At 40.1% G+C, this 25,780-nt stretch overlaps 1 protein-coding gene across 1 annotated transcript in view; it reads right to left on the bottom strand.

Moving 5' to 3' along the window:
- SESN3 (sestrin 3) overlaps positions 1 to 25,780 on the bottom strand; it is a 74,422-nt gene that overhangs the window by 18,508 nt on the left and 30,134 nt on the right. Inside the window, exons 2-3 of the mRNA XM_070942893.1 lie at positions 5,602 to 5,667; positions 2,419 to 2,616 (exon numbers count right to left, since the gene is read on the bottom strand). Of these exons, the coding sequence (XP_070798994.1) occupies positions 2,419 to 2,616; positions 5,602 to 5,667 (264 nt within the window). The remainder of the gene's footprint in view (positions 1 to 2,418; positions 2,617 to 5,601; positions 5,668 to 25,780) is intronic.

Below are 25,780 nucleotides of genomic sequence, written 5' to 3'. Positions count from 1 at the left end.
AACAGATAGGCAGATGTAAGAGGGAAAAAAAATAGCTTTAAAAGAAGGAAGAGAGAAACCCGCATTCAAATCTTTCCACAAGAAAATCTTATGAGAAATTTCGCTGCAATTGTTTTTAACAGAAAAGAAAATGTGTGAAACGTATTTGGGTAGACCTTGACTTACAACAGTTGGTTTAGTAATTTAGTGATTGTTTGAAGTTACAATGGCACTGGGGAAAAAAATGATTTATGACCATTTTTCACACTCATGAACACTGCAGCATCCCCATAGTCACGTGATCAAAATTCAGATGCTTGGCAACTGGTTCATATTTATGATGGTTGCAGTGTCCAGGGCAGTGGTGGGTTTCAAAAATTTTCGCTACCGGTTCAGTAGGCATGGCTAGGTGGGAGGGCATGTGACTGAGTGGGTGTGACCAACTTGACATCACTCACACCCACTCAGTCACATGATCCCCCCCCCCATTTAGCCATGCTCACAGGAAAAGCTAAGAAAATTTTTAGAATTTCCACCTATATACCTCTGCCCTCCCTTCACCAGTTGCCCCCGTTTCCCCTCCTTTAGCGGCCCCGGCCCTACCCCGCTTCCTCCTCCACCACCACCTCTTTGTTCGGGTTGCTTACTTTCCGCGGCGGCTGGTCCAGAGTCCGGAAGGCAAGCTGACTAGAGTTTTTGGTCGCCCCCAGCCAGCTGCTGCTGCTGGAAAGCGGCTGGCAAAACAGCCTCTTTGAGAGGTGTTGTGCAGCTGCGGCAGCTGGCCGCAGGCTGCTGAAAAGTACTGGAGGTCGCGGAAAAAGCTGCTGCTGTCGCCGCCATGTTCTTTGCACATGCGCATCCCATTGGACTTGCAAGGCAATGAGATGCGCGTGTGCAAAGAACATGGCGGGCAGGGTGAGCAAGTGGTGACCAGGGAACAGGTTTGGGGGCGTGGCCAGCTGGCCATCACTACCGGTTCGGCGACCTTGGCCAAATTTCTGCCAATGGTTCACGTGAACTGGTGCGAACTGGCTAAATACCACCTCTGGTCCCGGGGTCCTTCTGCATCCTTCTGACAAGCAGTCAATGGGGAAGCCAGATTCACTTAACAACCTTGTTACTAACTTAACAACTGCAGTGATTCACTGAACAACTGTGGCAAGAAAGGTCCTAAAATGAGGGAAAACTCACTTAACAAATGTCTCACCTAACATAGGAAATTATGGGCTCCATTCTGGTTGTTAAGTCGAGGTCTACCTGTATACTGCTGATGCCGAATGTGAGTGTAGCCAAGCCTAAAACGGCTAAGGCTAGGTGTCCCCACTGCATGAATGTTCTGTACAAAACTAAGAACTCTGCCACAACAATTATGACACAAAGCTGTTAAGTATAGAAGCCATTTGCTTAAATTTTGCCTTTCCCAGGAATTCATTGTGGCTTTATGAAAACGGGTATTATTCAGCTATAACTCTTCCAATACCACCAGAATAACAATATATTGTACTGCAGTAGGAAGTTTTGACTAGTGGGAAAATTATTTATGAATGTTGAAAATGTTGTATTTTAGTTATTGCAAAATTTTGAAAACTACAGATTATAGTTTTAATTGATTCCAAGTGCAGAATTCAGAGTTCCTTGTTTGGAATGGTATTATTTAAAGAAGGGGGGCGGGGTGCTTAGATATGGCCCATGGGGCCGCCTTGGAAACAGGGAAGGACCAGCCCGCGGTGCCTCTGCCAGCAAAAACGGAGCTCGGGAGGGCAATGTGTAGCCCTCCTGAGCTCCGTTTTCACCGGCAGTGGGTTGCAGGAGGCCGTCGTAGCTGAAAATGGAGCTGGCCACACCCACCCTGGCCCCCCAAAGTCAAACACAACCCTGATGCGGCCCTCAATGAAATTGAGTTTGACACTCCTGATTTAAGGGATTATTGACCACATATTATTATGGATTACTGGCCACATATCTCACACAATGATCATAGATAGCTCACAACCACATTTTGAGTGAACAAAGCACACTGTATCCATAAAGTGTTAAAAATGAAGAAACTCCATCTATGACTCTAGACTAGGTATATAGTATGTGTCAGTGGGGGTATTCAGCCGTTCTATCCGGTTCGGGCGAACCGGTACCAGGGGGCTGTGGGAGGCTCCAGCCACCTGCCCAGACGTCATCACGTCCCATTTTTAACACTCTTCAGCACTCGCATTTGCGAACTGGTAGCAAAGGTAAGTGACTATCATCCCTGGTATGTGTGGGTGTGTCTGTGTGTCTTAGGTCCAGCTGATAGATGTCCAGCTCTTGAAGGAAAGATCAACTAGATGTGACAGGGTTATCTCCTTTCAGTTCAGGTGACACTTGCTTTAACTTACGACACTAGTGGAAAACATACTAATGTAATTATGACGGGAGATGAATCAAGACTTTTTCAGGGCTTACCATGATTGCTATGTAGTGCCGGTAGGGCAAAGGAAGAGGACCATCCACACGCAACATATAAAATTGACTGCGGAGAAAAGACTCCAGGTACTGAATGTGTAAACTCATGACCTGAGTGACATTGTCTAGGCGACCGGATGTAGAATATTCTTCCACCAGCAGATGCATACGTTCATTCAAACTATTGGCTTGCATAACCTTTAGAGAAGGTTCAAAAGCAAAAAAAAAAAAAAAAAAGACATTATTGATCTGATTCAGTTTTATAGGTTATAGATAATTATTCCAAGACATGTTTTAAGAAGAAGCAGCTGTGGAAGTTTAAATAAGATTAAGTGAAGAGATTTAGACTAACTTTATTGTCACTCTGAATGTACACTAATCGGCATACAGTAGTGACCAAAATTGTGGAAACCTTTTGGGAAAAGTATATTTTCTAAAACTAGTAACACCACTTTGTTTTTGAGTAGTACCATAAAATTATATATCAATGGAAAGATAATTTAATCAAGAATGTAATGCAATAATTTTCATGAAGGATTTGATATTAGAATAGCAGTTACAGTATAAAGAAGAAAAGTGAAACACGTAGAAAAAACGAGATATACAAAAATTATCACCATGTCAGTTAATACTTAGTTGGGTAACCTTTAGCATGAATGGCGACCTTACAATGTCTTCCCATGGAGTCAACCAAGTCTTTTAGTTCTGCAGCTGAAACCAAGTGCATGTGAAACCAAGATTGAATGATTACTTCTATTAACTGGGTTTTATTGCTGGGTCGCTTCTGACTACCAAGTTTCTTTAGTCGGCTCCATAAATTTTCAATTGGGTTAAGGTCTGGGCTATTCCCAGGCCATTCCAGCAGCGGAACATGATTATTTTGAAACTCTAAAAAAAAACTGGTGTTATTAGCCATCAAACCTCAAAAATACACTTTTCCCAAAAGGTTTCCACAATTTTGGCTACTATTGTACATTAAAATGAAATTTCATTGCATGCAGGTCTCAAAGGGTCTCCACCTGTAATATACACTACATAAACGTGACAAAATACATACATACATACATACATAATTATGCATATTCTCATGCAAACAAGAGAGAACTAAAATAATAAAAAAAATAACAAAACATATAGAATATCAGCCATAGTACGACAGAATTTCAGCCGCACTGATGGCCATCGGAAGAAACCCAGTAGTTTATCCTAAGTGGTTTAGCATAATGCTAAACTAAAATCTGTTCAACAAAGCTAGTGTCAGTCTTGAAGATAAGTTGTCAGACCTGCCCCAACTTAGGCTTCTAAGTAAAAACGATCCTTAACATGATTGGGCTGAGAAATGTATAGTTTGGACAACCCCCCATGGCAGATAATTTCTCCAGATGGATTGGTAATGTAGTTCTGGCTTGATGTCAGACCTGCCTCAGCTTGATCTTCTCACTAAAAACGATCCTTAACTCCATTTGGTGAGAAAGGTATAGTGTACTAGAAGTCAAGTGAATTACAGTACTGCAAAGCCAGAACTGAAATTCGTGCGCCAAAAGCCCAAGTGAAAATTTCTCCCCGCTTATTCGACCCTTCCCATTGCTGATCCCCCATCGTCCAATCAATTTTGAAGAAGAGGTTTTGGAAACGGCCACTCTGATTGCAGGCTGGCTTGCAGCTGCATTCTTCTCATCGCGGAGTGACCTTGAAGCACCGTCTCGGGCAGGCAACTTCGTTTTCTTAACTTTCACTTTCCCCCCAGAGTGCTCCCCTTCCTCCTCCCCTTCCCCACCGGATTCATGGCAGACTGGTACCGAAACAACTGCAGAGTACAGGCATGAGGCGGCAATTCTGACATAAGCAATCTATTTTTTTTTTGTTCTATGGCCAATACCAGAAAAAGTAGGCAGAGCAAAGAACAAAAATGAAGCAATATCCTAAGTCCAGATACAGCAAAATAAAATACGACAGGATTTGAAAAACAGAAGACAAAGTCCTTATGGTTCTTTTTTAAGATCGGTCTAGGCTGTTGTAAGTAAAACAACTATATTATGGCTTATACAAATAGTCCTTGGCTTACAGAAGTTCATTTAGTGACCGTTCAAAGTTACAATGGCACTGAACAAAGCGACTTATGACTGTTTTTCAGAGTTATGACTTTTCCAGCATCCCCAAGGTCACATGATGAAAATTCAGAGGCTTGGCAACTGGTTCATATTTATGACCGTTGTTTTGTCTCAAGGTAAGGTAGTCACCTTTTGCGACCTGCTGACGAGCAAAGTCAATGGGGAAACCAGATTCACTTAACAACCGGGTTACTAACTTATCAACTGCAGTGATTTATTTAATAACTGAGGCAAGAAAGGTCCTAAAATGGGGTCAATTTCACTTAACAAAGGTCAGAAATGTTGGGCTCAATTCTGGTCATAAATTGAAGACTATTTGTAGTTAGAATTGCCCAAATCCCCTGGTGAAATGGCCAAACAAGTTTTTCCCAGCCATTCTATCATTGCTAAGCCATTACTAAGAAAGTACTGCTCTGTGTATTATCTCCCCATATTCTGACTATTTAGCTGCAGTTTTATCCTAATTCTTCCTTAAACCCAACCCCCCCCCCCCCAAAAAAAACCCCTTAATTTTCAGTGCCGTATTCTTGTATTGCACAATTTGGGAACATTCCTGCACAACAGGCACAAATAAAGATCTATCATTAGTCACCACCAGATTCATATTATTTTCAAATCTATCCTGATATTCTTCCTCCTTGACACAGTTTTTTTCCCCTCAAAAAGTTAAAGAAGCTTAGACTATTATTAAAATGCATAATTTAATGTGCCATAAATATTCATAACATGCAGTCCACTCTAGCTGATACATTCTTAACAACCAAAAGCATTCAAATCATTTAAAATCCAATACATAAATATCCAGGTTCAAAATAACCATTTTAATTCACAAGAGGAAAAAAAATAGAACTTTTAGTAAGTTTTGCTACCAAAGATTAAGCTTTTGAATTTCCTGAACATCAGATTAAGCCTCAATAGCTTGATTCAAAGCTTGGGATTTTAAACCGTTGGGATATTCCGTAAATTGAAATGGCCATGGTGGAAATTATTCAATAGGTCCATAATCTCTTTGCACTGCTTTGCTGCTTCATGTTCATTTCTTCAAAGAAAGGAAAAAACAAAAACGACTTACATCCTTCTCTGGTATAAAGGCACTTGGTCCTCTTGTTAAAGGCAGAGATACTCTGATTTTCTTTTCCTGTAACAGAAAGTAACAGATGCAATTTTTAGCATAACTTTACTTGTGTCCTCTTTAATATTAAGATTTCCAGGTAGTAATGAATCAATTGATGTTGATTGCAAAACTTTTATGAAACCTATGGCTATATTTTAATATCTTGTCTCACGACTAACCTAAGTAAGAGGTCAGTGTCGGAAGCCCATGGCATGGCCCACAAACCCTTCTACAAACTGAAAAAAAAAAATTCTGTAAGTGCCATTTTGCAACTCAACTTCCATTGTTCCAATCCAATTGCAGAGATGGCCTGCTGGAGAGAATGGGTGATATAGGTGGGAAAAGGTAACGGTAATTTACAAAAGCAACAAAAGTGGTCTCGGAATTTATAAAAAGATACCCGATTCAGAGGTGGTATTCAGCAGGTTCTGACCAGTTCTGGAGAACCGGTAGCAGAAATTTTGAGTAGTTCGGAGAATCGGTAAATACCACCTCTGACTAGCCCCACCCCCATCTATTCTCTGCCTCCCGAGTCCCAGCTGATCGGGAGGAAATGGGGATTTTGCAATAACCTTCATCTGGAGTGGGGAGGGAATGGAGATTTTCTAGTATCCTTCCCCTGCCACGCCCAGCAAGCCACACCCACATAACCAGTAGTAAAAAAATTTGAATCCCACCACTGTTCTTAACCAAAGCCTTCTAAACAAGTCAGATTTATTTCACATTGAATTCTACCACCCACAGATTGCTATGTCAGTAATATGACAAAACAAGGTATTTGGAAACCCTTCTGGTCCGATAGCAATTTTCACTAACCACAGGCCTGATGTAAGATTGGAGTGTTTTATTCCAGGTGGGCACAAAAACGAATCTGACATCTCAACAATACATAAATACATGCTCCAAGGCAGCCAAACAATATGTCAGTTCTTGGAAAGTATCAGAAAAATAAGCTGCAGCAAGTTCCAACAAGAAAAAAATAAAATAAAACGAAGAACTGCCAAGTCAAAATGCATCTGTCAAGCTTGCTGAGCAGAAAAAGCAGACATGTAAAGAATTAATGCAAATTGTTTCCAACTCTTGAAAATTTTGCACTAGAGTTGAAGCTATAAAGAGCAGTATGCTTGTTCCATGATAGCTGATTATTAATTTTAAATTTCCCATGTTTGGTACTTTAGTGTGTTCTCTTTTTTTTGTCACTTTACTCTCACGTTCAAAAACAATATTAAATATTCAGAAAAATGTAATGTAGCATCTTCTCAATCTCGACTTTCCCTCCATGGAAAATTTTCCTAACATAATGCCTTCCAGATCTGTTGGAACCTCATATCCTTAATCTGCAAAATCATTGGCCATTTTGCCTGTAATTCCTGGATTACTGCATTTCTATGAGATGTAGAAATTCATTTTAGTTCTGTTCTCTCGAAACCAGTGTCTCTCAACAACTTGAAGATGTATGGATTTCAACTCCCAGAATTCCCTAGCAGCATGTCCACACATCTTGAAATTGTTCAGTTTGAGAAACACTGCTCCAAATCAATCTTTAAGTGCACTCCCGGTCTACATTCATTCTAGGCAGTGGTGGGTTGCCCCCGGTTCGCACCAGTTCTATAGAACTGGTAGTAAAACCGGCATGAGGCTCCGCCCACCAACCCCGATGTCATCAAAACACTTCTGCGCATGCGCAGAAGAGTTCTTGCGCGGCCCCGCTGCAAACCGGTAGTAAAGGTAAGTAGAACCCACCCCTGATTCGAGGAGGAAGTTGTTTCTAACTCCCCTACTGATCTTCAAAGCTGTAGCCCCAGTGCAAAATCAAGAACTACTACCTGGGTTTTCAAAAACCTAGTGTCTTAAAAATGACGGATCTGTACTTGAAATTCGTTGAAACTCCTGTCAATCAGCATCATTAAAAAAGTGGGAGAGATATAAAAAACTTGTGTGTGTGTGTGTGTATGTACGTGTTTGTTATTAACATAAAATAATATATTGTTAATAAACTAATGGCAACATTAAAATGGTCAAGTGTTTACATAGCTATTCGTCAGGATCTAGGAACATGGGAGTGAACATAAACATCTTGAGATACTGGGATTAATTTATTAAAATATCTTAATGAGGCAGACTTACTGTAACTAGTCATTTATTAATTTGATTTATGTCTTGCTTTTCATGCAGGTGCTCAAGGGGGTGCACACACTGCACTTAGTCGTCCTACTTTTCCTCACAGCAACAACATCATTTTGCTGAGAGGTGGTTTTCCAAACACTTTTACTTCTCAGACAGCTGACGTTCAGTGGCATACTGCTTCAGACACTGGCAATACCCTACAGCAAGGGTGTCAAACTCCATTTCATTGAGGGACGCATCAGGGTTGTGTTTGACCTGGGGGGGGTGTGGGCAGGGGACATGGCCAACTTGACGTCACTCGTGTCAGGGGCACCTGTGGTGGCCCAAGTGTTCTGCCAGAGAAAACGGGCTCCCAATCTCCATTTTTGGCTGGGACGGCCTCCTGAAACCCTGTCAGTGAAAATGGAGATTGGGAGGGCCGCACGCGGCCTTCACGACCTCCTTTTTCACTGGCAGAAGGTTGCAGGAAGCCGTCCCAGCCGAAAATGGAGATTGGGAGCCTGTTTTCACTGGCAGAGGCACCACTGGCTGGTCCTTCACTGTTTCCTGGGTGGCCCCACAGGCCAGTTCTAAGCACCTGTGGGCCAGATCTGGCCTGCGGATCTTGAGTTTGATACCCCTGCCCTACAGCTTTTATAACTAGCAGCTACTGACAATCGTCTTCTTTACAAGTGAACTTTTTTTAAAAAAAAAGTCATCTAAAATATAGTAGCCAGTATTCCATTATTTAGATTACAGTACTAGCCAGAAGAACTGTAACTGGGGGTCATCCTCAAGTGACTACACATAGATCATAGATCAGTTACAAGAAAGGTGTAAATTTATTTCTCCTCTTCTCCTAATACCAACTTGGCAGTAAGACAGCCTCTTTCATGAAGGTTATTTTGGAGATACCACCTTCTCAAAACCCTACTTAAACTTCCAGTAAAAATACCAGTCTGATCAAACAGGAAATATTTGAGTCTGACTCTGAAGGATGTGTATGTGCATTTGTGTGATTTTAAATTATTCCTCATATTACCCACTCTTCCACAAGACATTATTCCACCCAGGTACTAAGCAAGTCCAGACCTGCATACTTTCAGAGATGGAACTATATTATGGAGCCAACTGTTTGCTGGACCTGGGCCATTCCAGGAAAACATTAAATTGGTGTGGGTGAAGTGAAAGTTTTGAAGGGGGAAATGGTTTTTCTAATAAAATGCAGCTTTTGATTAAAAAAGAAAGAACGCAATGAAGAGCTGTCAGAATTCCAACTTCCTTCTGTACGAAACACAAACATTGATTCACTTTCTAAAAAAGATACTAGACAATAACTAACTGAAAAGGGGAAGAATCAGAACTCTCACTTGTTTTATTTTATTCTTGGATAGTGTTCAGAGGTTAACTACTATCTGAACTTAACTACTGTCTGTAAAGGTCCCCCGTCTAGTCATGTCCTACTCCATGGGGTTGTGCTCAGCTCCTTCTCTTAGCTGAGGCAGCCAGCATTGCCCGAAGACACTTCTGTGGCCATATGGCCATCATAACTACACGCTGAGACGCACAAAATGTTGCTACCATCTCATCGAAGTGGTACCTATTTATCTACTCACACTTGCATGCTTTCGAACTGCTAGGAAGGCAGGAACTATTATCTGTATGATTTGCATTTGAAACATTTGGGTCTTTCTTCCCCATCAAGAATCGTTTTAGGAGACTTTCCTTGAGGAAGTGATGGTGCAGTGATGTCTGGTTCTCCTCCCATGAACACCAGACAGGAGTGGTCTAGAAATGTCTATAGAGACAACCAATAAAAATATTATATTTCTTGGATAGGTCAGTCCAAAGAGGCCAAGTGTGGTCCCAGGGCTAGCAATTGTGAATCTCTCAACTTTTTTCTCCAAGTTGTTTTTTTCCCCCCCCTATATAAAATATTAAATCGCTTGAGATCATTGTTTCTATTTTGGAGGGAAGAAACAAATAAAGGTGCGAGCATTATGGAACAGCGAACACCTTTGAACTATTAATCCAGGAAGGGCCAGCTTCCCACAATTTATTGCAGGTTAAAGTCAAGACCAAGCATATAACAACATGTCAAGCGCAAACCAGAACCATAAACTTGTTTGTTATATGGCATTTCAGAGTATTAGAACAACATTTATTCCATACAGTACTTCTGAGCAGCTGGGATTATGAGTCTCAATGTTCTACTGGCAAATCAGTCAAAAGGGAACTCATTAGATGGCAGCACTAAGCAAGTTATTGCTTACCACAAAGCAGTTCAGCTGCAGGGAAATTCACCTTAGCAGATGCTGCAAAGATAAGCATAAATACACACACTGGTAACCCCATGTAAGAATTGGTGCTCTCAGCTGCATTCACATTATTTTTAATGCTATGTATGCACGCGGGAGGGTGAACTGGTCTTTTGGATGCAGCCAGTTGCCGTAAGTCAAATTGGAACTTTCCTGCCTTGGCTAGTTCGAATGGTGGCATGTTTGCCCATCCAGGGCATTTTGAAAATGTACTTCTACCAAATAGTTAGGAAATTAATAGAACAGGAAAAAATACAGACCAGAATGAGCATATTTCACAAGGCTGAGTTTTAATTTTTTCTTTTTAATGGTTGCTAAAGCCCAGAGGTTCTTAAATTGTGGGTAATTATCTCCAAGTGAATAATTTTGGGCATATCCAGGAGGTAGTGGAGAATTTGTAATTGCTTGTTTGTGAGTAAAGGATCCAGTTTGGGACTGTTGCTATTGAGATGTGTGTGTTAAAAAAAAGGTGTTTTTTTGTGGGACTAATGGCATTGTTCAATACCAGGAAAGGGATAGGGGTGGGTTCTAATTTTTTTACTACCGGTTCTGTGGGCGTGGCTTATTTTGTGGGCGTGGCTTGATGGTCATGTGACAATTCTTTAGGATTTAGCAGAGGTACTGGTCTACCAGGCTTTTAACTGCTTGCAGAGCTGTACCGATCTACCCATTTATTTTTGCAGGCACCAGTCTATTCATTTGTTTTTGGAGGCACTGGTCTACCCATTTATTTTTGCAGGCACCGGTCTACTCATTTGTTTATGGAGGCACCGGTCTACCACCACACTGCCTTTTAACACTGATCAGCTGTAGGGCGGCCCTTTGAAGCCCCGCGGCAAGAGTTTAAACAGCTTTTTCCTTCTAGCCAATCAGCTGGGACTCAGGAGGCAGCAATAGATTGGGGGTGGAGCCAAATAAAAGGTAAGAATAATGCCAGGGGGGGCAGAACCAGTTCGGTGACATCATATCGGCACCACTACCGGCTCGACGGAACCAGGCCGAACCGGGAGGAACCCACCACTGGAAAGGGGATAATTGGGTCAAAAATTTGAGAATCCCTGCTTTAGCCCAATTAGATCACAAAGGAAATCTGAGCAAATGGAATATTCAACCATCCCCTACACTAATGCTTTAGTGTACTTTTAATGCACTTTAGTCTGCTGCACCACCGAGGCTCTAATTTGATCTCATCAGGGGTACAAACCATGTTTCTCTGAAGTGTTTTTAAATCAATCTGCTCTCAGTTGAGGCCAGCCACATACATGTATTGGGTTGTCCATCTTGGAAATTATGGGACTTTATAATTGTGCACATGATATAATTGTGCACATGATAATAAAAATATGGAGCAAGTAGTGCCCCTACAGTAAAAAAACCCAAGTAAAAATTTATACTATACTACACGGTCAACAAGATAGCCGTGCTGTTGATTTACTCTGCCTTGTCCAAGCCCTGCATTACATGTATGGGGTAGCAGATCAAGTGTAAAGATCAAAGGCTGATCACAACCACAGGCATGTCGGTGGAAACACCCTCCTATTCACACTTTCCTCAAAATAGAACAAAAATTGCTGCTTTAGAAGGGCAGGTGGACAATTACCATTCATAAATGTGAACAAAGAAGAGCTACTAAGATAGCTCAGTGAGACCTTTTATTTCTTTCTTTCTTTTGTAAGTGGGGAGAGAAATTGTCACACACAAAAAAAGGGATTTTGTTCACAGTAACTTTTATCATTAACCTGTGAAGTTTGCTACCCCAGGATGAGTGCGAGAACTTTCAGTTATATAGCTTTTGAAAGGATTTATTAGACTCAGCCTGTCAATAATTTGAAGTCACAACAGCTGAAATGGAACCTTTGGTCTATCTGATGTTTGGGTGATTGTGGGAGAAATGTTGTTTCCATATCTAGGCTTGTGATAACTACTACATCTGGAGGCATCTGGTTACTATAGGCCCGTGATGGCGAACCTATGGCACGCGTGCCACAGGTGGCACACAGAGCCATCTCTGCGGGCACACGAGCCATTGCCCCTGCTTAGTTCTGTTATGCATGCGTGCGCACTTCCCGCCAGCCAGCTGATTTTTGGGTCGCTGCTGCACATGCCGGATGGGGTGAGGCACATGCGAGGGGATCCCGTGCGTATGCATGGGAGGGCTCACACATGCACGGGGAGGGTGGCACACGGGGGTTGTGTGCACATATGGGGGTGCGGAGGGTAAACACGCAATGCATTATGGGTGTGTGCATGCGCACACATGCTTTTGCCACTTGGCACCAAAAAGATTAGCCATCACTGCTATAGGTGGAATACCGTTACCAGTATGGCCTATCTAATGTCCTCATTTATGAAATAATAATGGGGGAGGGGGGAACTCAGAGGATTTTTTTTAATGGATCAGTGTGGCTTATATCTTCAAGAACCCTACATTTATTTGTTCAAGTGGAATAATCTACAGAAGAGTTCCCCAACGTTTCCGGCTTTGCAGACTGGCGGGGGTGGGTGGTGGGTGGGATGTTTCCGTGTGAGCGGCCAGCAAGCACGTGTGTATAAGCACAGCTCCATTTGCATGAGTGGTGTTCACACACCTGCCGCTTACTGAAATGGAGCACATGTGCTCGCCTGCTGCTGGCACAAATGAGGATGCGTGTGCATGTCCGTGCACTTGCTGGCTGTTTCTGTGGCCCAGTTACAAACCCCTCACGGCCCACTAGTAATCCACACCCCACAGGTTGGGGACCCCTGATCTACAGTGTTACCACAAGACTGAGGGGAAGTTTGCATTTTGAGAATTCTGTCCATAAGAGCCATGGTGGCACAGTGGTTAGAATGAAGTACTGCATTTTGCTGCTGACTGCCAACTGCTGGCAGTTCGAGTCTCACCGTGTCAAGGTTCACTCAGCCTTTCATCTTTCCCAGGTTGGTAAAATGAGGACCCAGATTGTTAGGGGCAATATACTGACTCTGTGAACTGCTTAGAGAAGGCTGTAAAGTGCTGTGAAGTGGTATATAAGTCTAAGTTCTATTGCTATAAACTATATAAAATTGCTATAAATAATACTAAATAATTTGGCTTCAACTACCTTTTTTCCCTAAATAGCTCCCAGGGTTAATCTTCAATCTATGAAGATGTCACGGTTCTTTTTACTTCTGTTCTCGGCTTATCTAGAAATATGTTTCTTATCCTTAAGGTTGAGGAGATGTATGAGATACAGGTTACAGCATGTTTTTTTCCTGTATCTTCAAGATCCAAAATGGATTCAAACAGAAACATGCTTGCTCTTCAAGGGTCATGGGCACAGAGAACATATTTAATTCTGAGCAAGCTAAAAGTATCCTTTTCCTTTTTGACATAACTTCAAGGTTATTTTGGGAAAAAAATATGTGGAAACATTTGGACAAATAAAAATGTTGTGGTATCTTGTCATCTACCCTAGTGGCAACCACCTGACAAACAAGGCCCAAAGGTTATATACAGGCATGGCCAACTGAAAATTGCCTACCCTCTACCCCCTTTGTAGCAATCAAGACATCTTTTTTTTACACAAACAAACTTACTAGCTCATAAAAGTGGTGTAATGCCAATTACATATACTGGGTTTGTATAATAGCTGCATAAACAAAAAACATTACACATACACGCTTAAAGCAATGACATGGAATACCTGACCACATGAATTCTGCTGATCTTTGTAGTTAATTTGAAAACCAGTTCTAAAGTTATATTTTTATACACACACAGGTAGTCCTTGCCTTACAACAGTTCGTTTACTGCAGTGTTTCTCAACCTTGGAAGCTTGAAGATGGGTGGACTTCAACTCCCAGAATCCTCCAGCCAGCGCTGCTGGCTGGGGGATTCTGGGAGTTGAAGTCCACCCATCTTCAAGCTACCAAGGTTGAGAAACACTGGTTTACTGAGTTCGTTTAAGAGTTCATTCAAAGTTACTGAAAAAAGTGACCTATGACCATTTTTCACACTGATGACTATTGCCGTATCTCCATGGTCACGTGATCAAAATTCAGACACTTGGCAACTTGGCAACTGGTTCATATTTATGACAGGTGCAGCGTCCTTGTGACATTCTAACCAGCAAAGTCAATAAGGAAGCCAGATTCATTTAACAACCATCCTATTAACTTAACAACGGCAGTAATTCACTTAACAACTGTGGCAAGAAAGGTCATAAAATGGGGCAAAACTCATTTAACAATTGCTTCACTGAGCAACTGAAATTTTGGGCTCAGTTGTGGTCTTAAGTTGAGGATTACTTAAAAGTTGTGAACATTTTATTTGAAGCATCATGGAAAGAGGCCAGTGGTGGGTTGCTCCTGGTTCTGTCCGGTTCTTTAGAACCTGTAGTAAAAGCGGTGGGAGGCTCCATCCGCCAACCCGGACATCATAATTGACGATCTGCGAGTGAAGCGAGTGTGCATGCGTGCTCCCATTGCAAACCGGTAGTAAAGGTAAGTAGAACCCACCCCGAAAGAGGCTGTTAGCTACAATAATAGAATGAACCTTCTTTTGCTATGAAATGCTGCTGGAAACATGAAACTTTGAAATCTAACTCAATTGTTAGACAAAAGGACTTTGTGTAATCTAAAGTAATAAACAAATTTATCAGATGAGAAAAACTCTGATCTCGAATCTTCAAAAGCACTTTAACATGGTTGGTATTGCAGTCAACAATTTTTTTTTGCATATTATGCATACTTAGCTCCTACAAAACATACTTCCTCCCTGATTTATTATCTAGCTTTCACCAGACATTCCAATGTCACATTTTGCTTCATATAAATAATCTGAAAAGATCTGCTTTAAAAGTAATATAGGTTCTTTTCATGATCTACTTGTTTTTCTTCTGTTTGGTAAGTAGATATGAATGTTTAATTATTTAACTTCCCTCGGCTTAAGAGATTTTTCAAGACTTTGGGACAATCACAGCAATGATGTTTCTGTTAACTATGCAGGAAAGGTTGTAATAGGTGGAGCATGTTGATCTCGTAAACAAGTAAACAACCTAGTAATCAGCATAATTTACCATCCCAGCCTCAGCCGAGCTTCAAGGAGATTAACTAAGGCAGGATTTACAACTCTGGGCTCCTCCCATGTGCCTTAGGATGTCTCATGTTTTTCAAGGGGCATGATGTGGAGATGAACTGCACATCACAAAATGAAAGCTAGAACCAAAAACAGAGAAAATAATCTTATTTATTGCACAGTTAGATGTCACAGAATTCTGGTCTGGATCAATTCAGAATTTGGATGAGAACACCAGTTTATGTTCTTCATCAACAGAGCTGTTGTTGCAATAATTATATTACTTAATATGTAACTAATTAAAAATAAACAAAGCACATTCTTCCTATTTCTAGGCTGGTGCAATATAGCTTGAATTTTGCCATCTACTATGCTGGATCTGGAGCGTGGTGCTTACAGACATTAACATACCAGTACATGTAGACTTCTTTTTTGGTGGTCATTATGCTCAGAACTACCTGATTTACATTTTTTTAAAAAAAAATCCTTTAATTAAAATAAAATAGGAAGCAAGCATGCTGCTTTGCCAAGTTTCAGCCTGTAGCATCTTTCAGATATTCATTCAGCCTTTCAATTTCTTCTCTGTTTTTGGACTAATATCAGGTGTAATGTAATTCCTCTTAGTCCCATAAACATTCCTGCAAAAAAATAATAATAATAATGGTGGAAAACTATAGCCCCGGCCGGGCCTACCCAAGCAAAGATAAGCTTGTAAATATAAAAGGTATTTTGGAAAGCTAGAGGAATCTGTGGGGAGCATCCTCATCAGTTTTCTTTGCAGGAAATGGATGTTGTCTTATGGGCTGTGCCCACTGTGGCAGCCATTTTGTGAGAACACGGACAATATGTTTGGAAATGTGCCAAGTCATCCTAAAAGACTGGGGTCACCGATTTAAATATAGAAAAGTTATTGGTGTTGCAAAGTCAGCCAAAGGTGTAAGAACATAAATGTGTGTCTTCATCTACTTTGATCTGCTTAGACTGTGACTCACTTACAATAAAAGTGAAATTGTGGGTTAGCTACATATTTAATTGTACATTAAATATGTACAATTGTACATTAAATATGTACAAAAATATGCCACACTTTTAGTGGTGGATGGATGGATGCATGCTTGCATGGATATACTCTCTAAAATAAATTTGTTCCTTCATCCACACAAATGATTATGCTTGCTGCTTGATACCAAAAGCTAGCAAACCATAGCCAAAGTTTTTATTTTTATTCTTAAATTATCCTGCCTTTATTATATTTACAAATAACTCAAGGCGGTGAACATACCTAATAATCCTTCCTCCTCCTCTTTTTCCCACAACAACCCTGTGAGGTGAATTGGGGTAGAAGAATGACTGGCCAGCTTTCATGCCCAAGGTGGAACTAAAACTCACTATTTTGGCTTTTTCTATCACACTACTTTTTCCATATGTTAAGCATATCATATATAAGTGAGGTATCCTTTAAATATGCAGTCCCTACATACCAGAGGTGGGTTTCAGCAGGTTCTGACCAGTTCTGTAGAACCGGTAGTGGAAATTTTGAGTAGTTCGGAGAACCGGTAGTAAAAATTCTGACTGGCCCCGCCCCCATCTATTCTCTGCCTCCCAAGTCCCAGCTGATCGGGAGGGAATGGGGATTTTGCACTATCCTTCCCCTGCCACGCCCACCAAGCCACACCCACTAAGCCATGCCACGCCCACCAAGCCACACCCACAGAACCGGTAGTAAAAATTTTTGAAACCCACCACTGCTACATCCTGTTAGCATCCAGATAACTCAAAATATAACAGCCACCTTCTAGGCAGATGTGTCGCCACCTTAGTAATTTTAAGTTGTGCGGACTTCAATTCCCAGAATTCCAGAAGTTGAAGTCCGCACATCTTAAGAGTTGCTAAGGCTGAAAAACACTGCTCTACACGAATGCATTTCATTAAATGCATGCAATTAAATGCATTTTAATTGAATGCATTAACATTTGTTCAATTAAAATAACTATTTTTGAAAGCATGACTTATATTTCATTTGAAACTCTCTTGAGATTAATCTGTAATTTCTTTCTCTTTTTTTTTCAGTTTTAAAAGTAGTCAGTTAGGCACCCTGCAGGCTTTCTTAAAATTGTTTTAGAATTAAACATACAACTAAATAATGGGCTATAGGATAGCATTCTTCCATTAACCTTTGTGAATTGAAGCATTTTGAAAAGTTGCTCTGCCAGTTCAAGTATATATTTGGCACAGTTTAATGGGTGTGGGAGACAATATTCTGTACAGGAGGGTAAGTAAGGGGGGAGTGGGGAAAAATGAGTGCTTAACTTTAAACACTGAACCAATGTTCAGCTCAAATGTTTATTGATGTAAATTTTCCAAGGAATCTGGGTTTTTTTAAAAGCAAAAGTAGTCTATAAGGTATCCAACATTTCTATTAAATAATGCATATGCATTTCCAAAAAACTTTCTTAATTTCCAAATTTTGCTTGTCAGAATTTTGATTAATCTTAAAAGAAAAATCCCACATAATGGTTCAGATGGCTTTAAACCTAGCCAACCTATCACTAAACAGTCTTTTCAAGACAGAGAAGAGACTGGAAAAAACATGGAAATATAAGTACTCTAGTATTTAAATTGGCACTTATGCCAGATATTCATATATTTAATTTTTCATCAGTTGGACTGTCTTGAAATCAAAATAGTTCCTCTTTCTGTAACAATGATTCAAACAATGTAATACATACTTTTAACAAAGCATTTTTTCTTTTAACATTAAAGACGTTGAATAGAAATATTATACTTTTTTTCTTATTATTTTATTAACTCTTCACATTAAATCCAACAATATGCAGTAGACATTAACATTTTGGGGCAAAGTTAATGTTCTTTTTGAGAACCATATACAGTACATTTTGCGTGGAAACCTAAACATATATTTGCAAACTATTTTCAAAAATTTAATATAATCTTTCTATTTTGTTGCGGGGATCTTCAGTCCTGAAAAAAAGATGTAGTTGTCTATTAAAGGAGGAGGATTTCATTTTTAAAATTTTGAATTATACCATTTTGTATATCTGTTGGCGACTAACACATTTGGGATGATTTTTCTTAGTGAATTCCTGAATTCCTTTAGAATATTCATACACTATACTTTTTATCAGCTGGATTCTCTTGGAAGCAAAACAGTTAGCACTAGCACTTAGACTTATATACCGCTTTACAGTGCTTTACAGCCCCCTCTAAGCAGTTTACAGAGTCAGCCTATTGCCCTCAACAATTTGGGTCCTCATTTTACCCATCTCGGAAGGATGGAAGGCTGAGTCAACCTTGAGCCTGGTGAGATTTGAACTGCCAAATTGCAGGCAGCCGGCAATCAGCAGAAGTAGCCTGCAGTACTGCATTCTGCGCCATGTGACTGTGACTCTTGTTCCTCTTATAATGAAAATGATTCAAATATTAGGGTTTATTATTAGTATATGGCATTTTTTTTTTCATACTAAATTGATGGATATTTACTTTGGAACAATTAGTAGAATGAAATGCTTTTTAAAAACATATGTTACCTTAAGGGATAAATAGTATATGTATAGTCACATCCACTGACATACTAATTTGGACCTACAGTATGCCATTTTTATTCCTGGAAACACCTAAATCGACTAAGAGAGACAACAAATCCTAGAACAGACCTCTCCAAACTTCTTCTATAAAATTTTGATGGAGATAGAATTTACATATGGAGATTTTAATGTTTGAATAAAATAAAAAAAAATCAGAGATTCCTATTTTCTGCTTTTGACTAATGGGTGGAAAGATGCGTTGGGAATCAAAAAGTTCAATAAATCTCAGAGCACTTTTATTCAACAAAAAGCAGTATTTTGTATTTACTGAATCCCATTTGTGTTTATACAGAAAAGTCATAAATAATTGTTATAGATGCCATGAGATTAATCCTTTCTTTAAACAAATGTTTGTACAGCATCCTATACCAGCTAGTTCTTGACATATGACTGCATTGGAGTGTGCCCATTATGGTCATAAATCATGATAGCTGCAAAGGGGGGTCACCCATACGACCGACCTGATTTTCTTTTTTGAAGTGGCTGTTAAGTGAATCACAGCAGTCATTAAACAAACCCATTGTTTGCTATGGGGCATTTTCACCAAAAATGGAAGGCCAGTTTTGTCATAAATCACAATCATGTGACTGTGGAACACTGCAAATGACCGTAAGTACGGGTTAATGGCTAAACACCCATAATATAGTCATGTGACCATGGAGGGGGCAGCCATTGGAACTTTGGAAGTGGGGCTGTAAGTATCTTTGGAGTTGTCCGTCGTAATTTTGAATGGTCACTAAGCAACTGATTGTAAGTATATGGTAAACTAGCTGGATCACTGTGCTTCACTACGGAATTATGTGATTGGGCTTGATAAATCGACACTTACAGCTTGAATCCTCCCCTATCCTATCCCCTTCTCTCCCTCAGCTTTGCCCCACAGAAATATCTCCTATCCTATCCCCTTCTCTCCTGCAGGCTTTCTAGCCCCTTCTCTCCATGAGACTTGCCCCACAGAAGCCTGTTCTATGCTATCCCATTCTCTCCAGAGTTATTTTCAAGTTGGGAGGGGGAGTAGAACATCTAACTAATTAGCATCAGAGCGTGTTAATAATAATAATATAGGAAATACTAATGCTCTGATGGTCATTTCGAAAAATCCTTTCTTAGTGAGCATCTAGAAGCCAAGAGGAACATACGGGGCAAATTTCAAGTTTGTAGGCTTTACAGTTCTGGAGATTTTGTGATTAATGCGTGAGTGGTTTTTGCTTTTATATATATATAGATGCACAGGTAAATAATTTCTGATCCATGTGTAAGTAAGCATATGTACATTAGAAAATCCCTGGAATCTCAGAGGGATTATGTGTAAACCAGTAACACATTTCAAGACTTCATACTGGTAGATTAGAAGGGAGAAAGAGGCCAACAGCATATGAAGAGTTAATATTGACCAAGGAAGAAAATGTATTTGGTTAACCTTGTCTATGACAAAACTCCAATTCAGCAATAGAACCAAAGGCAACAGTGCAGAGCCATTTCCTGCCTCTGGCAGATAATAAAGCAATTCTAATAACGAAACTCCATGTAATCTTTTTTTGGGGTTGCTTTTACATTAACTAGAGCAGGAACTAGAACAGGCACTTCAAGACTACATAGGAGAGTCAGGCCACTCTGTGTTCAATCATTTCCAGTGTGGGTCCTGACTGCTACAGACTGGTGCCGTGCAAAGCTGCATGAAACTGACTAGAGGGCAACCAACCTAGGAGGATTATTTTTATATGGATCAGAGTTCAGAAATGTTCTGGTAATATGTTCCAGGAAACTGAGCAGACATCCCAATATCATAGCCCATCTAATCTCTCTGGAGGCTATTAAGAAATGTAAAACAATACTGAACAAGCAGGCAATCCAATAGCTGTTTCAGTAAGAGCTACTGCTATGAAATCATTAGATAATATATAAAGTTCTCCTGGTTAGGGTTCATTACAGTTCTCTCGAGGTACTTTTTAACTTCCATCTACTGGGAACAAAGTAAATAAAAAAGGAGAATTGGTTCTGGGTAAGTGTGCTCTTTTTTTTTTTGCGCTAGTCAGCTGGGCATGATCTACAGATGAAGCAAAATGAAAGCATTACCATGGATTTCTGTATGCATGGGTGGAAGCCACAGGTGGGTTTCAGTAGGTTCTGACCAGTTCTGGAGAACCGGTAGCGGAAATTTTGAGTAGTTCGGAAAACCGGTAGTAAAAATTCTGACTGGCCCCGCCCCCATCTATTCTCTGCCTCCCAATCCCAGCTGATTGGAAGGAAATGGGGATTTTGCAGTAACCTTCCCCTGGAGTGGGGTGGGAATGGAGATTTTACAGTATCCTTCCCCTGCCATGCCCACCAACCCATGCCACGCTCACCAAGCCACACCCACAGAACCAGTAGTAAAAAAATTTGAAACCCACCACTGGTAGAAGCACACAGAAATACTAAATGTAATATATCTCCATTTAAAAAAAACAAAACTTCTTTGTATATAGAATCTAGACAACATAGAGACTGGACAAGGATGATATACTTTTTAAAAAAATATTTCATTTTTCTAACTCAGGCTGTTGTGCAAATTGTTATAAAATATACATACCACAAAATGTATAGTAGTTGAGGCAACTTAACTGGGTATACTGTACTTTCTTATTCTTTTTTTTTTTAGCGCTAGTTGATTGTGATGACAAAGACCAGAATTTGTGTTCTCTTTCGCCCACTCTCTCTCCCCCTTTCCTCTTGGTGGGCGTGGTGTGGCTTGGTGGGCGTGGCAGGGGAAGGATACTACAAAATCTCCATTCCCACCACACTCCTGGGGGAACAATATTGCAAAACCTCAATTCCCACCTCACCCTGGGGCCAGCCAGAGGAGGTATTTACTGGTTCTCTGAACTACTCAAAATTTCCGCTATCAGTTCTCCAGAACCTCTCAGAACCTGCTGAATTTCACCCCTGAAGTCAGCCTATTTCCAGAAATATCAAACAGTGCTGGTGAAGTCTTGTGCACTACACCTCACCATATGCTATGCTATCACCAAGCCATCTTTGTAAGGATCAGTAAGTGATCTGGGAGCAGTTATAGATAAAGGATGCATTTTTCGGCTATTTTGCGCCACTTCTAAGAATTTCTTCTACAGTGCTGATTGGGGACTGTATACACCATCTATCTCCAAACTGAGAATCTTCAGTATACATTCACAAAAAGCTGAAATTGGTAGAAAATTAGGATTCTTTGGGAGAAGTCAAGTTTAGAAGACAAACTGAAGTTCATGGTTTTGACAAATCTTTGAGAACGCTAGAGGCTGCTCCACCCCCAACCCTTCAGAATTGAAAGGAATCCTTGGACACTTCACTCATTAACAATTCTCTATTTCACAGATTAAGAAATCAGCTTTACATCTTGGCACAAATGTTGCAACATAAATCTTGACGTGAATCACATTTAAGAATTTCTAAAGCAAATAGCAATGCTTCACAGAATAGTTAAATAAACCTTGAGTGCCACAGGTTGTTTTCCTGAAAAGTAATTTTGGACCTTCCAAAAATGTATACAACATAAGCAATTAAGAATGGTTTGCACGATTTAATAGATTTTGAAATAGAAAGAGAAAGCTTGATTAAACTGCCATAGGAAGAGTTGAACTTCTGTTTGTTATACATTAATTTTGCAACCAGATTTCCCTTTGGTCAGTATAATTGCTGAGGCTGCAGTATGAAGAGCCAAATTGACTCATGGTTCTTTCGTCAGAAGAATAGGATAAGGCAAAAAGATACATCTTTCCTAACAAGTCTTCTTTCTCAAAATACCGTATTTTGTAGTTTCACCTTTGCATAAAGTTTAAAACAAACAAACAAACAAAATGAACGGAGGTGCATGGAACTAAATCATTGCCATCAAGCTGATCTTAAGGCTTTTTTCACAAACAAGTTTAATAAAGAATAAAACCGTGGTAAGCTTCTTTATGAAAACTTGGTAATTTTAAGAATTTAAATGCATTAAGTTAATGTGATTTATTTTCAAGAAAACACGGATTGTTTCCAGCTGAAACTTTTACCCTGCAATCGCCTTGCTTCATTAATTTTACTGAGAACTTTAATCATTATATTCCACTTATAACTGTCCTATATTTTTCAATCTTCCTTCAGAGAGAGAGAGAGAGAGAGACGGAGGGAGGGAGGGAGGGGGGGGGAGAGAGAGAGAGAGAGACAGACAGACAGACAGACAGACAGACAGACAGACAGGTTTGAGTGGGTAGCCCTTTGTCTGGAAGCATTTCTGCTTAAGTTGGAGAAATAATTAACACATTGCTCCTTCTGATGAAGAAAACTGAGCCAAACTGGACTCCACTTTAACCTTTCATTTTTCAGGTGTACAAATAACAATGTAGAGTGAAAATGCTACATAGAAGTGGGCACCACATTTTAAGAATGGCATCAATCAACTTGCCTTGGCTGAAGTAGGAGGAATCTGAAAGAGCTGTGCAAAATTAGCCTGCTGGCAAGCTGCAATATAAATCTTTAGATATATAAATAGATGTATATAATAAAGAAGAAGTCAGCTTGTTCTTTTTCTGATCCAGAGGCCAGGATAGATAATCACTGCAAGAAAGCAGCATTCAGTTAAACCTTGGGAGAAAAGGCCTAATAGTAAACCATGGAGATTGATGGGTTTTCTTTCAAGGATGGTATTTAAATAGAGCTCCATTAGCCAAGTATTAATGCGGACACGGTGGCTCAGTGGCTAAGACGCTGAGCTTGTCGATCGAAAGGTCAGCAGTTCAGTGGTTCAAATCCCTAGTGCCGTGTAATGGGGTGAGCTCCCGTTACTTGTCCCAGCTTCTGCCAACCTAGCAGTTTGAAAGCACATTAAAAAAAAAATGCAAGTAGAAAAATAGGGACCACCTTTGGTGGGAAGGTAACAGCATTCCGTGCGCCTTTGGCGTTTAGTCATGCCGGCCACATGACCATGAAGACGTCTTCGGACAGCGCTGGCTCTTCGGCTTTGAAACGGAGATGAGCACTGCCCCCTAGAATTGGGAACGACTAGCATATATATGTGAAGGGAACCTTTTACCTTTACCTTAGTCAAATATTGCAACCTGAACTGCAAATCCTGCACTGAATTAAGTAGACTGGAACAAGATCCCTTCCAAAACCATCTTTCATCATGCATTTATGAAGAAAAACGTAACAACAATACCATGATCAAAAACCTTCAGTTTGCTGTGTCTCCCTAGTGACTTGTTGGAAAACTCAGGAGTCCCTCCGTATGATGTGTGAAATGATCCTTACCAATCTGAAAACAGAAATGGATAGTGTATTCTGCAAAAAAATGCCCTCTATGTTCGGATCATTTATCCCTTTCTTATCTTTTCATCAAAACGACACTTGATATCTAAGATGCTTTTTAAAGACAGCTTTTTGCTTCCCAGCCAATGTCAAAGCAAGAACATGTGTTTCAGCCACATCTGAAAACTGCCTGCTGACCACTATTCCTCTCTGCTCAAGAAAAGACAGCTTCCCATAGCTGCAGTTCAAAGCCAACTTCTAATGAGCGGGTAAATAAAGCGACATGATATTCCACCACTGTCTACTGTAACTTAATGGCAATTGAATTGCAAGACGTAGTGTTTGCTTTTATTAAAACTTTCAATAGCCGGAGCCACAAAACAGGCAAGTTTTCCATCATTCTTCTTCTTCAATGGATTCGTCCCCACCGTCCACATCAATGGAAACATCCTGCCATTGTGCCCTAAATAACATGCAAAAATGTATTTCTCATTCAAAAGAAGGAAGCTAAGTTTTGGGTTGCCCCTCACAGTATTAGAAGAAAAGGAAACTTTATGCAAACAGAATGAATGTAGAAAGTGCAAGGGAGATATTCAAAGTATTCAAATGCGCCAAAAGTCCCAAGAATTTTGCTTTTGAATATATTTGAAATGACCTGTATTTAAAAATAAAAATTTAAAAAAGTTTTTGGGTGAAAATATATGTCCTGCCTGAAAAAATTAGAGCAATCTGCATCAAACAGAAGCCCAAAGAAACAAAAGTTTCGCAGCGATAAAATAATCTTTAAAAAGCTGCATTCTCATAATGAAAACCCACAGGAGGAACAGAATCCCATATTAATTTCTGCAGATGGCTTTGATTTTACTAGGAGAGCTCCTGAGGTCTGTTTGGCATCTTCTGCTGAAACTGATAGGAATTAAGAAATAATTATCCAAATATTCCATTTTACAGACTTAGGATGTAGTTTAACTACACGGTTTTAGATCTTGGCCTTTTGCCTTTCTTCTTTAGCTAGACAGCCCATATACAGTATATATTATTTCAACCTTTTATCCCATACCACAGGTGAAAAAAGAAAACAAAATATGCTGAGTGTATATGATATGGTATAATTGCTTAAATCACAGCACTGGGATAATTTCTGACAGTCTGGCACGGAATGCGTTTATTTTAAAAAGGCATCAATTTAAGAAACAAATATTTTAATCGTAGGTTTCTTTCTTCCAAAATGGATCGTTGATATTTTTTAAAAAAAGTTAGGAAAAAAAAAAAACATGCCTAGCATGCACTCTGGAAAGCCAGGGTGGTACAGCAATTATGGTGTTAGACTAGAAGCTGGGAGACCCAATATCAGCCATGAAAGCTCACTAGTATATTGGGCCAGTCATTCTCTCTCAGATCAATCCACAGGGTGGTTATTATGGGCTGGGGGCAGTAGTGGGTTTCAAATCCCGTCGCTACTGGTTTGCTCGTGGACGCTGGGGGTGAATGCTACTTAGATCACCCAGAAGAAAGAATGCTATTTAGATCATTCAGAATGCCTGAAGGAAAGGTTGGATCTATTCTATTTCACTGGGTTTTTAGCTCATTCTATAGCAGTATCTATCTGTGTATTTGCTTACATAACAGCAATAGCAATAGCACTTAGATTTATATACCGTTTCATAGGGCTTTTACAGCCCTCTCTAAGCGGTTTACAGAGTCAGCCTCTTGCCCCCAACAATCTGGGTCCTCATTTTACCCACTTCGGAAGGATGGAAGGCTGAGTCAACCTTGAGTTGGTGAGATCTGAACTGCCGAACTGCAGC

The sequence above is a fragment of the Pituophis catenifer genome, unplaced genomic scaffold, assembly GCF_029215685.1.
Source record: "Pituophis catenifer annectens isolate HBS135680 unplaced genomic scaffold, rPitCat1.0.hap2 SCAF_4, whole genome shotgun sequence".
In the NCBI taxonomy this organism is placed as follows: Eukaryota; Metazoa; Chordata; class Lepidosauria; order Squamata; family Colubridae; genus Pituophis; species Pituophis catenifer.
Note: the sequence above shows the minus strand (reverse complement) of the source record. Positions and strands in the feature narration are given on the sequence as shown.